Below are 17,381 nucleotides of genomic sequence, written 5' to 3'. Positions count from 1 at the left end.
ACTCGTACAACACACACAGTCATCAGTCTGTTTGTTTCTCTGCTTTTCTACATACATACACAGATACGTACATACGTGTGTGTGTGTGTGTGTGTGTGTGTGTGTGTGTGTGTGTGTGTGTGTGTGTGTGTCTATGTGTGTGTGTGTGCGCGCGCGCTTAAATTTTTTTGTTTCGAAGCCAAAACAATGGTAGTTATAAGAAATAATACAAGATGATAGTCTGTACTTTTACTCTCTATTTAAATATTTCGGGATCAGGATCCCTTCTTCAGGAAATCCTCAGAGAGATGGTGTTATGAGCTCACTTTTCTCTTTTAGTGTGGTGTATAAAATATAAAATATTTATCTATACCTGACAAAGCCTCAAGCAAAGTATACTACTCTCATTTGTGTGTGTGTGTGTGTGTGTGTGTGTGTGTGTGTGTGTGTGTGTGTGTGTGTGTGTGTGTGTGTGTGTGTGTGTGTGTGTGTGTGTGCGCGTGTCTGAATGCATATGTACAGTTACCCTTATCCAAAGGAACCCCGTTAAACCGAACAAATTTCAGTTAAGGAAATGACTGTTAGTTTTGACTTACACCACCATCCTTGATACAGTTACTGTGCTATTTTAGTACTTCGCATCCTCCAAAGATGGTAAATCTATCAAAAATGTTAAGACCAGTTCATGATATAATCCAAGATCGTAATGAGAAACTAATTTTCCTTTCCTGCTATGAATTGTTCTGAGATCACCCTAAACACATCACAGCTAATTGTATCATAATATGGGAGTGAATAGATGGAGGATAATAGGAGAGTGACAAAAGCAAGGACTGAAGGTGAATGATATTTTATCAGTACAGGAGTGGGTGCGTGGTAAGTAGCTTGCTTACCAACTACATGGTTCTCGGTTCAGTCCCACTGCATGGCACCTTGGGCAAGTGTCTTCTACTATAGCCTCGGGCCGACCAAAGCCTTGTGAGTGGATTTGGTAGACGGAAACTGAAAGAAGCCCGTCGTATATATATATATATATATATATATATATATATATATATATATATATATATATATATATATATGTGTGTGTGTGTGTGTGTGTGTGTGTGTGTGTGTGTGTGTGTGTGTGTCTGTGTTTGTCCCCCCCCCCCCAACATCGCTTGACAACCAATGTTGGTGTGTTTACGTCCCCGTAACTTATCTGTTCGGCAAAAAGAGACTGATAGAATAAGTACTAAGCTTACAAAGAATAAGTCCTGGGATCGATTTGCTCGACTAAAGGCAGTGCTCCAGCATGGCCACAATCACATGACTGTAACAAGTAAAAGAGTACGTCATTATATTTATAATTTGCTGTCACACCAACCTACACTAATAACCCTTTCTTTCTAATTTCTCCTTTCTTTAAATCCTGTTCTATGAATACACTAATCCTTCTTTTCACTACTTTTCTCAGTCCATATTCTGCCTCTCACAAATCTATGATTTACTCTTTCATTTCTACCCCCATCAAATAAACTCTACTGGAAATTTATGCACCGAAACAGATTTTCCTTATAATTTTCACGATGTAATCTAACTTGGTTTCAAATCTAATAATTCTTTCTACAGTAGGCACAAGACCTGACATTTTGGGAGAAGGGGAAAGTCGATTACATCGACTCCAGTACTTCCTTCACTGATCTTGTTTTATTGACCCTGAAAGGAAGAAAGGTAAAGTCAACCGCGACAACATTTGATCTCAGAACGTGAAACCTGATGAAATATCGCTAAGCATTTCATCCGACGCGCTTACGTTTCTGTAAACTCTTGTTTTTTGTTTTGTTTTCTTTTTCAAATCAAATAACACACATTCTGAAAACAGGATTAAGTTAGATCGAACTAACAATAAAGTTCGGATTATTCTTTCTTTTTTTTTTTTTAGTTACATCATATTAAACTCGAAGGTTCAGCAGAGTTGCACAATGCACAGTGGGGGAAAAAAACACACCTAACACAACACAGTGCAATTTGTTTGCCCCCTACCACAATTTTTATAAATATTTCAGTGACTGGATGTTTTCAGACTTGTATTTTATATCGTGGTTTCAAAGGAAAATAATAATCTAAACTAGAAGCAGATGATGCCATCTGTGAATAAAAAATTGGAATGCATATGGAAGTTAGAAGCAGGTGCTTCTGCGGCAAAAGGTGTTAAAAAGCACACAATTTCAAGTTAGGTTAAGGACAAACTCACAGCACTTTCATTGAAGTTTAATGCTGATGCAAATGATAAGTTACGTTGGTGCAACGAAGCATATGAAAGTTGCAAAAGATACAAGTTTTGAGGAGCAATGGTGAAGTGGTTTATTCATCAATAACCATGTAGTAACAACTTTTGATGTAGAAATTCAAAATGTTGCTGCCAAGTCAGCTAGGCAAATGGGCATCAAGAATTTCGAAGTTAGTGATAGATGGGTATGGCGATTTCTAAATCGTCATGGAATGGGTAATAAAATTAACCATGCTGAAGTAGGCAGCATATTACTAAAGATCGAACCATTCTAGAATAGGTTATATGACTTAAAGATGAAAATTTCCTAATTTTCGAAGTGTATAATGATATTTAACTGGACTGTATTGGCAGCCGCTACTTTAGAACACCCAAACGTTTAAGAATAAAAACCTTCATACCAAGTCTAACGAACCCTATGTTACATGAAAATAGATGGGAGGTGTCTTTTAAAGTTAGTGGTGGTGGGAAGGTCAGCACATCCGTGAGATTTGAAAAGCATAATGTTACCAGCTAACATCAAACGATCACTGTAGCAAGAAAGTATGATTTAATATGCATATTCTTAACAACTGATTTTTATCACATTTTATTCCTGAAGTGTGGAAATATCAGGAAAGTGTCCTCAAATTTTCTGCCGATGAGATAAAGGCATTGGTAGTTATGGACAATGTAACTGCTCGCCCAAGTGATCACCAGCTTGTCAGTAATGAGGGTAAAATAAGGTGCATGTTCTTGCCTCCCAATGATACCGCTACAGTCCAACCAATAAATCAAGATACAATTGCCGTCTGTAAACGATATCAACAAAAATACTTGGATATTCTCAGGGTGATAGAAGAGTACAGTATAAGGGAAGATGCACGAAAACGAAGAACTCTCAATAACATCAAGAACTATAAACTCAAGTCAGCAATGTTCAATTTCGCTGCTTCATGAGAGGCACCGGAGACTACCACATTAGCCAATGCTGTGCAGTGTTGGGATAACATGATTCAAGGCAAGTGATTTTTCATCACAGACTTTAGAGGGCAGAAAAAGCTGATATCACAATGAAGATGACATCGGATGCTGGCACGAAGAAACAGAAGACCCTGGAAACCAAGTGTTAACAGAAGTTGTTAATGACAATAAAGACTGAAGATGAAGATGAAGAATTATTGCTCAAGAAAACCACACTGTTAAACAAGAACCTCTTGATAACGTCCTTCTGCAAAGTAACTTCTCAACAGCAACTAATATTCTGTAATATTATCATCCAGATTAAAACCTTGCTCTAATTCTTACTTGACAGATTTTTTTTTCTTTGGCCTTGCAACATCAAACCTTAAGTATTGAAAATTTGCTCATGACACAAAGGAAGAAGTTGGTGTTTGATGTGACAAATGAGAGATTCTCACACAAGATCAGACGCTCCCATCTGACCATTCTGTTGCAGTGCACAACACTATCATGACGAATATCAATTCTCTACACACCATTAGCACCCACCTTGCCTTTTGTTCACTAACCCTATTCTAAATACTTGGGACAACACACTGTCTCCGTCTATATTTTCATTACAAACATCAATTTGCAAAAATTCTAACTGAACATTAACCACATTTGACCAGTGTGGGAGTAATCCATCATCATTTATAATTTAACGTCTATTTTTCTATTCTGGCATGGGCTGGACAGTTTGACAAGATCCAGCAAGTTGCAAAGCTACGTTGAGCTCCAGTGTCAGCTATAGTATGATTTCTATGGCTGAATGCCCTTCCTCACGCCAACCACTTTACAGTGTGTGCTGGGTATTTTTTGCACGCCACTGGCATTAGTAAGGTTATCAGGTATTTTGCAAGACAGAAGAATAAGGAAAGGAAAAAAGCTCCTACTATTAAGTGTACAAGGGCTTAGGGTGAACCCATGTCTTATGGATGAAACTGTGAAAGCTCAGAAGAAAGACTGTATTTAGGTGGTGGATTTAAAACCACCAACTTAGATGTTCCATCACAAGTATTGGAACCAATTCCCTGGCCTAAGGATAAATTACTGTCCTGATACACTGCTTCCTCCTGCAGTTATTCAGGAATTGTACTCTCCTTCTTCAAGAAGCTTGAGGCTCTGCTAAAAGATCATGATCAGAAGAGTTGTGCCTACAAAAAGAAGTTTCCCTAGATTAAAAAAAACAAAAAAAACTCTAAAACTTCAGCTTCCATTTCTTCAATTCTAACAATTATTACCCCTCTGTGCCACCTTCTTTTTTTATACACACACATATTTATCTATATATGTAAACACACACACACACACACTTTAAAGATATAATTATAATTTGGAATCCAGAGACAACTTAAATGACAGTAACTTCATCACGTGACACTCTTGATGTATGCAAATTGTTGCAGTTGTTTAACTCCAGGTCAGCTCTGATCAATGAACCAACTGTCAAAATCAACCAGCCATGACCTTTCTGGGGTTTTTTGGAGTGGGGGGGGGGGGGATTTTTGCATTGTGTATCCTGAACTACATTATCCAATATGTTCTTAGATTGACTCAAGGTAATCCCAGAAAACTTTTGACCAAGATGCTACACCATCAAATTAGACCATGAATCATGTGATTACAAAACGAACTTGATATGGTCATGCAAGCAATCAGTGTGAATTCCTTGACATATCTTTTTACCATATCAATCGCATAGAGATATCTGCTAAGGAGGTGCCATTGTTTCTTTTAATGATAAATATATGAATTACCTCCACCATACACAGGGAGATTTGAGTAGATCTTCCCCAAAAACAAATTCAGAAAGATTTGGTTTATATTCCTAAATGGTTCACGTGACCGTGTAGCTATTCTCTCATCAACTCATATAACAAGTGTAGAAAAATATTTGGTATATTACCAAATTGTGATCAGCACATCCTTGTGCATCACTAATTTTTGTCAGCTTCACAAAAAAAAGAAAATTATTATAGACTGAACAGAGGTAAGAATGACCTTTTTGTTCATAGAGAGAAAACTACAAATAGTCCTGAAGCAGACTTGAAGCTGACCTGAAATTAAGAAGCTATGAAAAGGTAGCAAACAACAACAAAAACATTGACAAACACAACTGATTGATTGATTGACTGAATGATGAATCAAACAAGCAATTAGTTAGTTGGTTAAATAGCTAATCAATTGATGAATAAGAAAAAAGTGAAACTGAATTGCTGCATGTCATTATTATTGGCATAATGACCCTCCCAAGATGCAAGAAAAATAGAAAATGGTCATTAAAATTATCTATTGAATAATCAGTAATAAATGGCAAGCAAAATATACATGATTCAAGTCCCAGCCAGTTATGCTTTTGTCTTTGATGTCTATTAACACTGTAACACAATTTTTGTCCTTGGGTAGCAACTGTTATTTCTTATTTGCTTACCCTTTGAAACTATGGAAAAATAGTTAATATTTCCTTCAAACTTTGCTTTTGTTACATTTATCCAAACCCAAAAGAATCCCTCTCAACACATGGCTATGATGTCCCCCTACTATTCCTGTTCATGATCAGCCACTAAGGGACATGCTTAAGTGATTATGGCCAAGCAAGTGGCAAGCATCTGTGGTACTGAGCAGAATATTTGCTATAATGATATTTCTGCATCAGCAACTCGGCACTGAATCTGTCTGAAATGTAATAGGTCAGTTTCAAAACACTAATGTCCAGGTCACAAAAGCAAAGTTTGAAGGGAATAAAAATAATTTCCTTTGATTTCTTAATAACAGCAAATAGGAAATAACAATTACTAACCAAAGACAAAAACAAAAAATAATAATAATTTTGTTACAGTGTAATCACTCATCACAATTGCTCAGAAAATAAATAAGGTTTAATAACTTAATAAAATTAACTTAGGATTTTTTTTTAAATTTTCTTTCATTGATTGTCATATTTTCTAATTTATCATTAGTAATTACATGTAGCAGTGGCTGAGCCTGGAAACATTTAAATGTTGATACTTTGGGTCTCACTGCAAAATCTGTCATAGAGTCAAAAGTCAAGTTTAACCCTTTCATTACCAAACCAGCTGAAACTGGCTCTGGCTCTGAGTACAAATATCTTGTTTTGATAAGTTTTGAATTAAAATCTTCCACCAAACCTTAGTCACAATTTATGTTCCTAACACTAACTGAATGATAACTAAGTTACTTTACTAAATTCTTTGTTATATTTAAAGTAATTGAAAGAAACACAAAGCATCTCAAAATAAATGCAGTAACGAAAGGGTTAAGATATAAAATGCCAACAAATGTCAAAAGGCCTAAAAGAAAAACAGTATAAAGATGAAGATATTAATAAACAACAGAGCAGAAAATACTAGCAGTGAGCATGATATCATTGTAAGGGAGTTGGTAGAAAGTAAAAATTGTTTTTTCAGTAAGCAAATTGTACTAAAAAGGAGAAGAGGGATATCTAGCAAGCTGTCAAAGAACTGGGACCCAAAATGCTGAAATATAAAGAAGCAATGTCAGACATGAAATGACAACCACAGTCTATTAAGAAGTTATAAGTTTTGCAACTTAGACAATCTAAGAGCCTGAATAATATCAGAATTGAAGAAGCATAGAGAGTTATTTCCTCTGCAAGTGATAAGCAGTTTAGATAGACACTGTAATTCTATAAGACAGAGAAGAGAAAATGGACTGAAAATACAATGTCAATTTATGTAAAAGATTGAGCTTAAATTAGTTGAAGAAGTAGTTGTTGTTTGGCTTCAGGCCAGTTCTGATCAAACACATTTAATCAACATAGCATTCCAGTCATGACCACCCACTTTTTCCTGTCAAATACAGTAATTATCTAAGACCCCATTATATCAATGTGTCCAATTTTTAATGAAATAGGGTGTAATTTGGCTGCTGTTCATAGCAGGTCAAAACAAACACCATAAAGTCTCCATCATTGACCTGTGAGGAAGTAGTGAGGCATCAGACCTGACAGCTGGTATTTTTAGAAGACGAAATTGCACTGGTATGGACATGTAATGCAGAATGATGATGTATGTTGACTGAAGAAGAGAGCATACTCTATAAAGTGGTTGGCATTAGGAAGGGCATCCAGTTGTAGAAACCAGGCCAAATCAGACTGGAACTTGGTGCAGCTCTCCTGTTTGCCAGCTCCAGTCAAGCCATCCAACCCATACCAGCATGGAAAATGGACGTTAAATGATGATGATATTTGACTAAAATGATTAGGGACACGTTATGTTACCTACTCAGCTGGCAAGCAAAATATAGCTCCTAAAATTATGATACGGATGGTGGTGGTGGTGGTGGTGCCAACAAGAAAGACAGTACTTTTAAGTCAAAAAATAATTAAGGCAAGACAATATTTTTATAGAAACTTATTTTCCAATTTTTTTAATTCATAGAAAAATTGTTCAAAAAAATACAAAAAAATAAAAAAGATTTAGAAAAAATAATACCTTTCAAAATAAGTGTGCACATTTGGAATAAAATAAATATAATCAATAAAATGTTTGCAATATGAAATCAATTATATATTAATTTTCAGGCTTATAGAAATGTTTGTAAATAGAGCTGAAAGAATAGTAATAAACTTATGGAGTGCCAGAGAAGATGAAATATTTTACTCTTAGAGTGAATAGTTTAGATAGAAAGCAGTAATTGCTTCTATTAATAATTTCATTGTCCCAAAGAACAAAATGCAGGAAAATGGCTGCATTCAATCAGCAGAATGCAACTTATCAATTTATAGAGAGAAATTAGGACTAGAAAGACCAGGGAAATTGTTTTTTTCTGAATTACCCATTCTTTGGGAGGGTCCACTCCTTTCAGAAGACAATGTGCCATCTGTAAAAGTAGAAAATCAAATTAGTAAACACAAATCTGTTTCAGAAAAAATGTACTTTAGTCAAACTTAAAAGGATGAAATATAACATATTTCATTAAAGGATAACATACAACAATACATACATAAACCAGTAAGCGAGCCTCCAACATGGTTGCACAATCTGCTAGATATAGCAACCATATCTTGTTCAAATAATATAGTTTTTAAAATGGAAAAAGAAAGTTTAATGAAGTCTTAGGTACTGTTAATAAGACAGGATGGTTATGGTTGAAACACCTTTCATCATAAATTTACTCAAACAAGGCTGACCTTGGACTAAACAACAACATATAATACAGTGGTTTTCAACCGGGGTCCATATAAGAATTTCCTATTGAAATTTATGTACAATAAATTGCTTATACTTCTACAGGATGTCCACAAAGTCTGGGTACATGGGGATTAACACATACTTTAAGAAATTATTATTCTTATATTTAATTGTTTATGTTATGATTTTATTTACTCCATGTACCCAGACTTTGTGAACACCCTGTACAATACCGAAAATCTTTAAAGATTTTTTTTATACAATTCCTAATATTTAATTATAAAAATATAGCAGGATTTTCTTTTATATACATCAAATAGCTATGGAGATCAAGGAGAGTAAAATAGGAATCAAAGGGATCCATAGGCAAAAAATGATTGAGGACCACTGGTTTAGACTAATGTCTGAAATAGCATGTGATGGTACCCCTACAACTTCATTAGGAGTTGAATTGAAAGTCAAGGAAAGAAGGAACATTTATGCAACAAACAACATAAAGTTAGCATTATGCATCCACTGTGTAAAGATTATGAAGGTATGAGATGTTTTGGCACAGCCCTTTTGGTGTTACCTATTTGGTGTTACTGATTGAACACTGACTAATTAGACATCAGGACATCAGTTTATTTCCAAGATCTTTTGTCACTGTGAAAAGTTTGTTCTAATTTTAGTTGACAAATTCCTAATCACAACTACTAGACAACTCAACTATTAAACTTCATTTAACTTTCTGCCTTACTCTATGCATATGATGGCTAGTAAAATATTGATGAAATGTGGAAACTAAGAGCAAATTAAAATTTTGATGCTGTGAGCAGAAAAATCAGAGAGAGAGAGAGAGAGAAGCAACAATAAATTACTGATGGCTACAAACACATCTCTCTCTCTCTCTCTCTCACACACACACACACACATGCACACATTTGTAACTGTCAGAATCATTTAAATACTTTTAATGTTTCTCTGTGTATGTGTGTAAGCATATTTCTTTTTATGCGTATAAGGAGAAGGGAAAGTGTTTATGTCAGTCGGTTTCAATTAATAAATGGAAATGGGCTGTGCGTGAGAAGACCCGGCAAGCCAAGTAAGATCGTTGCCAGTGCCCCTGGACTGGTTCTTGTGCGGGTGGCACATGAGATGCACCATTTTGAGCGTGGCCGTTGCCAGTACCGCCTGACTGGCTCCTGTAGGATTTTTGAGCGAGATCGTTGCCAGTGCCCCTGGACTGGCTTGTGCGGGTGGCACATAAAAGACACCATTTCGAGCGTGGCCGTTTTCGTGCGGGTGACACGTAAAAGCACCCACTACACTCTCTGAGTGGTTGGCGTTAGGAAGGGCATCCAGCTGTAGAAACTCTGCCAAATCAGACTGGAGCCTGGTGTTGCCATCCGGTTTCACCAGTCCTCAGTCAAATCGTCCAACCCATGCTAGCATGGAAAGCGGACGTTAAACGATGATGATGATAATGTTTCTCTCTATGATTACATTTCTCTCCAGAGCCAAAACGTGTTGTTACCAAAACAGCAAAACAAGTTCAATGTCCAGTTAGCCATGCTAAATCAACAGTGTCCATACAGCTGAGCCCTTTAATCTCATCCCCAGATTATGACCATATTTTAATTTTATTTGTAATGCTCAAAAGAAAGGCATGAATTTTATATCTAATCATATGTCATTTATAGTAATCACTAAAATTATCAAGTAGCTATCAACAAAAACATACAGTAATCATTCAACTATCACAGGTGTTATGTTTCAAAACTCCCTGTGATAGGTGAAAATCCATGAAGTAGAAACAGTACTGTGCTGTATACTTATTTTTATTATTTTTATAACTTGTATATATTTATTTTATTATAAATGCAAAACAACACCACAGAGGAATCAACATAGGCTTAAATAATAAACCACGATAGGTGAACCGTAATATGGCGAGGAATTACTGTAATTAATTTCACTATTTCATCAGCATCTGAAATATACAGTTCTTTTCTCATAAGCACAAACCAAAAATTTTCCATGAATATATATTGATATTGTGTTCTTCAACAAATTAATTCGCCTACTGAAAATTATTTTCAGCAGTTACACTATCATTTATTAAAAATATCAAAATGCCATTATTATAACATTATTTGTAGGAGTAGGAAGTGACAAATGACTGAGATTTTTGACTGAGAAAATATGTCAAGTTAAGTGAAATCATAGTTGTGGCCAGTGCAGGTGACATGTGAAAGCACCCATAGAAGGCACCCATGCTGGTGAAATGTGAAAGGCACCTAGTACACTCTGTGGAGTGGTTGGTGTTAGGAAGGGCATCCAGCTGTAGAAACTAAGACAAAATAGACTGGAGCCTGGTGCAGCTCTCCAACTTAGCACCTCCAGTCAAATCATCTAATCCATGCTAACATGGAAAATGGATGCTAAATGACAATGATGATGATGATTTATGTATGACTACTACTAATATCTTGAGAAATACAAGCGCCAAAGAGAACAATGTACACCAACTAATAATGGTAATGAATTAATATAACTAGAATACAGCAGGTTCTAGTGATTGAAGAACAACAGTACTGCACCTGAACAACAATCCAGTATCTCATAAATAAACAACCGGTTATATAAGTAGAATATAATGATTTTGTACACAGGTACAAAACCAGAAATTTGTTGGAGGAGTTGGCTGATTAGATCAACCCCAGTACTTGACTAGTAGTTTATTTGATTAACTCTTTAGCATTAAACTGGTTATGTCAAGCTCAAATATTCCACCCGTTTTATGTTCAAACTGGAAGGTCCAGCCTCTCATACCTACCCTACAATGTCCTCCTACAAATAAACAATCACATCATCGAAATTTCAAAGCTGCGGGATAATTAATTTAAAACAATGTGAATAAATAAGCATTACATTTGACAAAATAACTTGAATGCTAAAGACTTAATCACAGGAGGATGAAAGGCGAAGTTGTTCACAGTAGAGTTTGAACCCAGAATGTAAAGAGTTGGAATAAATAAGGCAAGGTATTTTATCCAGGTCTCTAACAATTCAGTCAATCTACTGCCTTATATATATATAAGTAATATATAACAACAACACAAGTTAAACACTTACATTCCACAAGATGACAATGGCTTACAGACTAATGGAAAGATTGAAGGTGTAACCGTCCAAATATTAGACTTTTCATTCCTCACAGATATCAAATTTAACATTTTGCTAAGAAATACTGGCAAATCTATATTGTAGTTATTCATTTACACAAACATTAATCAGAAAATATGAAAACACTTGAAAATTATAATTGTTAAGAATGAAAACACTGATTCAAAATTTTGTCAAATGTTTGCTTAAAGTCATGCAGCTGTTACGGTCTTTAATTCTAGTGTTCTACAATAGTCTAAGAACATAGTAAAGCAGCAGAATTTGAGAGGGTCTGCATTGGCAAATGTTTAATACAAATATATAAGAGAATCATTACTAGAAATGACACCATAACAACGGCAGTCACATCACACGAAAAATGTGTGCCATGTTATACCTGTGTATACGTCAGTTGTTTTAATTACAAACATGTCATATGTTGTTTATTATCACCTATGAATGACAGTATTATTATTTCCAGAGATTACAATTATTTTTTGATAGCCAATTGATTATATGAACAGAAATAATAATTACCTGCACTTAATAACTTCCCAAACGATGAGCAGTTTTTTGCATAAAATCCATTAAAGTCAAGCCTAGAAAAGAAGAATATACACATCTGATAGAAACAGTAGAATACATGTGCTGCTATGTGTTGTTATTTTTTTATTTACAACATTATAAACTGCAGCCATGAAAAAGGAGATATACAAGAGAAGAGAATAAAGGTGGGCTGAAAAGTTCATAGGCTGACTATGAAAGAGTGATGCAAGAGATGTGAAAGCTTGCATGCATTAATTTCAACTCTTATTAATAACTGCATTGTTTCTTTCCAAGTAAACTGATATCTGACTGTTCAAAGAAGACTTCAAAAGTAACTAGAAGTAATTTCTATTGAAAATAGTTTAAATTTGACATTGTGATGTTATCAAGTAATACAGAAAAAAAGGTTTAACCCCCAACAACATTCATGTTGACATGCTTACTACGTTAGGGGATGACACTCCAGCTTTATCAACAGTGCAAAAGTGGGTAGCTGAATTCAGGAGGGGAAGGGAAAGCGAAGATGACTCAAGGTCTGGACATCCTGCAACTGCTACCACTGAGGATAACTTGGTGTCCACCACATGGTGATGGATGACAGGCAACTGACCATAAATCAAATAGCCAATACTATCAGTATATCCCATGAGAGACTTGAGGCTATTCTGCACAATGAACTCAGTATAATGAAAGTTTCTGCTTGGTGGGTGCCATGTTTTCTGACACCTGAACATAAGCACACCAGGCTGATCAATCACAAGAAAATTTGACATAGCTTGATGCAAATCCTGATGGTTTCTTTGAATGTTTACTAACCTAGTATGAGTGTTTGGGTCATTACTTTGAGCCAGAGACAAAGAAACAATCTATGCAGTAGAGATACCCCTCCTCACCTGCTCCAAAGAAAGCCAAGGTAGTTTCATCTGCAGGGAAGGTGATAGCCTCAGTTTTTTGGGGGATGCAAAAGGCATTGTGTTTATTAACATCAATGGAGAGTAATATGCCAACTTACTGAGGCAGTTATGCAAAGCTATCAAGACCAAACAATTAGGAAAACTGATGAAAAGTGTTTTGTTTCATCAGCATACAATGATCCAGCACATAAGTCCTTGGTTTCAATGACTGATGTGGCTTTGAGCTGGTTGCTCAGACTTCCTATTCTCCTGATTTGGCCCCATCTGACTATCATCTATTCTTTAACATGAGAAAACACTTGGCTGGGAACCAGTATTGCAATGATGACATCATATCTGTTGTTGTTGACTTTTTTGATCAACAGGATGAAAGCTTCTTCACCAATGGGATACAAGAAATGCAACACTGATGGAAGAAGTGTATGGATTGAAAAATAAACCTCATTTGGTCACATTCCATGAGTGTATCTTGGTCAGCCTATGAACTTTTCAGTTAAATCTTGTAATTGCTGAAGAATAAACTTGTTGAATCAAGTAGCTAAGATGTAGTTTCATTTTTAGAAAGATATGGAACTACAAGTGCAATATTTCAAGTAAAACTACTAAGAAAACAGTAGAGATTAAATATTTTGCAATTTAAACTTTAACTTGAAAAGTAAATTTTGTTTCTTAAAAATTTCAGAACAAAATTGTATGATGTTTAAAAAGTTACCATATTTTCTTTTTAAAAACTATTCATTTACTACAATCATTATTGCCTTAATGTGCTTAGAGACTATGGTGAATGGTTATCAAAATCAAATAGAGCTATTAACTAAGCCTATAAGTTCTTGAAAAAGTAGCTAAGTAAACAACAAACAACACAAAAAGAAAATATAATTACAACAGTACAGACCTGCAAAGGAGTGCTTGTTCACCATTACCATGGATCATATAAGCCATTTTTTCTAATAATTCCATGAGCAACTTGTTGAAGTTACTTTCAAACATTGATATCACAGTACCAAGGTGTTCAGTTGATTCATCAGTCATAGCTTCAGCAACAACCTAATGAGTAAAAGGATAAAATAAAGACAAACATATGATAGTGTTACAACTAATATCAAACTTTTGTCAAACGTTCACTTCAAGTAATGTAAATGTTATGGTATTCTAGCATTCTACAGTAGTGCAAGAAAAACATAATGACTCAGAATCTAAGGGATCTAAAGAATGTCTACCTTGGCAAATAATATAGACAAGAAGTTTATGGAATGGAATAATTTTGTATGTTGTGAACAAGAGAAGAAATCTTTGCCCACTTAACCAGTCCCATCCCAGAACAGTATGATCATTATATCAATGACCACAAGAATAAGATTTTATTCTCTGTGGATACACACCCACTTCATTTTGTACACTAACCCGTCCTACTCAAGAAGACCCGGTCTCAACAGCAGAAGTGCTAAGGCCACTCTCCCAGTGAAAAGGATTGGCCGACAAGAGTCCTGTGTCAGTGCCACATTACAAATACCCAGCACACACTGTAAAGCAGTTGGTGTTAGGAAGTGCATCCAGCTGTAGAAACCAAGCTAAACCTGACTGGGAACCTGGTGCGGCTCTCTGGCTTGCCATCTCAGGTCAAACAATCCAACCCAAACCAGCATGGAAAACAGACATTAAATGTTGATGATGATCTAGAATTCAATAAACTATCATTCACAAGTATCACTTAATTTTCTTCGACCCTCAAACTGCACCAATCTTCCGCAATTTGTCCCTCCTCTCTTTCAAAAAAACTTGCTCAAACTTTTAATTTGAAGCTCCTTTCCAACTTATGACACACTTTTAAATGTCTAAATGTCTCTGTTTCACAAGCTACACTTGTCCTCCCATCTCCAATAGTACTATCTGAACCAACTTTAAAACTAAATCTCAAATCACCAATCACTTTGACTGCAGATCCGATAAACTAATTTATGGCACCACTTCCAGCCAATGAAGAAAAATTTCCATGTGCATGCTTGACCTGCTAGAAATAGCAGCCAAATCCCTTCAAATTACTACCATCATAAAAAAAAAACAACAGGAGGACATATTAGATAATATAGTCCTATGTATACAAGAACACTGGACAGTCATGGTTAGAATGCTTTTACTATCATTTGCTTTTACAATCAGGGCTGACTTGACGCAAAACAACAACTGCATCATTTGTAAACTTTATAAATCCCTAATACATAAGAGAAACCAACTGCCATCTAGACAATCACTTCTGTGCAAACACTTCTTCAATGCTTGGAATAATACACAAGCACTTTCCAAACCAGAAGCTCTTTCTGTGGAATCACCTTGCACTTCAACTCTTGTGGCACTCACAAAACACAAGGGAACAAACAAACCTCATTTTTACTTTAGACGTGTCCATACTCATAGATATTAATGACTATCTCTTATTCTATTTGACTTGGACACATAGAAAAGGTTCAACAGATTAGTTGCCACGGTGTCTAATTATTTGCATGACTGTAAACAATATTACCAAACTCTGAAAAATTATATTACTTCTTTCTTTGACAATATTCCTACCATATTGCTTTTTCTTTCATCCTCCTCCTTCACCCCTCTTTCACTTGTTCTTCACTCAGTTCTCAGTTCATTTCTCCCATCCTAATTCTTCACTCATTGACCATCTTTTTCATTTAACACTGACACTACTAGTTTCTCCTCTCCTAATTGTGGAAGGAATGTGTAGAAGGGGTAGACCCAGGAAGATGTGGCATAAAGTGGTGAGAAAGAATCTTCAGATGTTGAGCCTTACAGAGAGGTGACAAGGGACTAAGACTTCTTGCAGTTTGTTGTGCTTAAGAAGACATGTCAAGTTAAAGTAAAATCATGGTTGTCCTGGCAAATAGGCATGTCCCTTACATTCCTCTTCGGCTGAGTGATCCTAATCTACAAGGCTTGTGGGTGCTGTTACCACATAAACAGCACCCGTGCCAGTGCCACATAAGAGCTCCTGTGCCAGTGCTGCATTAAAGCACCCAGTTCACTCAGTAAAGTGATTGGCATTACGAAGGGCATCCAACCATAGAAACCATACCAAAACAGACATGGAGAAGAGCTGGCCAGCTCCTGTCAAACTGTCCAACCCATGCCAGCATAGATAACAGACATCAAATGATGATGATGATGAAGATGATAGTGATGATGATGAATTTAATTTCACTTTCTATAATAACAGCAGCAACCAATTATTTATCTCCCACTCCCATGCTTCAGTTCATATACAATTCCCTATGTTATTTGACATTGGTTGTAGTAATTACTCATTCCTCAGAAAGGCTCAGTCCAAAGTCCAAAACATCAGATTTCTCCTCTTCCTAGCAGCATGCTAACTTAATTCCACTTCCTAACAAACAATCTTCTAAGAATAATGGACAATATTAAAAAGAAAGAGAAACACAAATACCTTTTTAGAAATTTGCTTCTTTTTCGGATCCTCTGGGCTGGTAGCTTGCAAGGAATTAGTCAGAGTCAACCAGCTTCTTTCAGGTAGGCCTTCTAAAGATTCGTTAAATCTCTAAATTTTAAAGTAAAATTGAAGAGCAAATTCATGATAATTAAATAAAACTTTTTAACACACACACACACATATATATATATATATATATATATATCATCATAAATATAAGGGATTAGCAATTGAGTTGCTTCTCCAACATACTGAAAATTCAGAAACAGCAGTCAAAGAACTACTGATTCTAAACTACAAATTTTTCTCTAAAATGGATGGCGATACCTATGGCACACATAGAACAAAAAACCGGAGGGAAAAACACAAACAAAACAAGCCTTTAGTTAATTGGGTACGAATCGTTTCATGGTTAAGCGAACGAAAACTTCACTATTCCAATCTTCAGCCCAAATATTCTGATAAATTTGAAAGTGTCTCTAAAAAAATTCACGGTAATCCTCGGCCACGCGACACCAAAAATCAACGATAAGAAAGGCACTTACGAATTCATCGGCTAGCGAGTTCAGGCATCCCACCCCAAAGAAATCCACTCCATGTGCGCCACAAATAGTCCCGTATGAAAAAAAGTTCCGTGTGGAAGGATTACGGTTTAACTATCTAACTTAGAGATATCAAATATAAAATATACAAGAAATGAGGGCAGGGAATCGTCAATTAATAATAGAATTAACAATTAACAATTTTGCCAAGTAGTTCAGTATGAAATAAACCTTTATCGGTAAGACCATTTATCATCATAAATATAAGGGATTAGCAATTGAGTTGCTTCTCCAACATACTGAAAATTCAGAAACAGCAGTCAAAGAACTACTGATTCTAAACTACAAATTTTTCTCTAAAATGGATGG

General features: G+C 35.7%; 1 protein-coding gene across 1 annotated transcript in view; it reads right to left on the bottom strand.

Moving 5' to 3' along the window:
* Nucleotides 1-7,616: 7,616 nt before the first annotated feature.
* The window catches only part of LOC106868733 (gamma-tubulin complex component 2), an 82,708-nt gene continuing 72,943 nt past the window's right edge, over nucleotides 7,617-17,381 (bottom strand). Inside the window, exons 28-31 of the mRNA XM_014914131.3 lie at nucleotides 16,468-16,578; nucleotides 13,912-14,063; nucleotides 12,094-12,155; nucleotides 7,617-8,098 (exon numbers count right to left, since the gene is read on the bottom strand). Coding sequence (XP_014769617.1) covers nucleotides 7,998-8,098; nucleotides 12,094-12,155; nucleotides 13,912-14,063; nucleotides 16,468-16,578 — 426 coding nt within the window. The 3' untranslated portion in view covers nucleotides 7,617-7,997. The remainder of the gene's footprint in view (nucleotides 8,099-12,093; nucleotides 12,156-13,911; nucleotides 14,064-16,467; nucleotides 16,579-17,381) is intronic.

Source organism: Octopus bimaculoides, chromosome 4 (genome assembly GCF_046866305.1).
Source record: "Octopus bimaculoides isolate indiv1 chromosome 4, ASM4686630v1, whole genome shotgun sequence".
Classification (NCBI taxonomy): Eukaryota; Metazoa; Mollusca; class Cephalopoda; order Octopoda; family Octopodidae; genus Octopus; species Octopus bimaculoides.
Note: the sequence above shows the minus strand (reverse complement) of the source record. Positions and strands in the feature narration are given on the sequence as shown.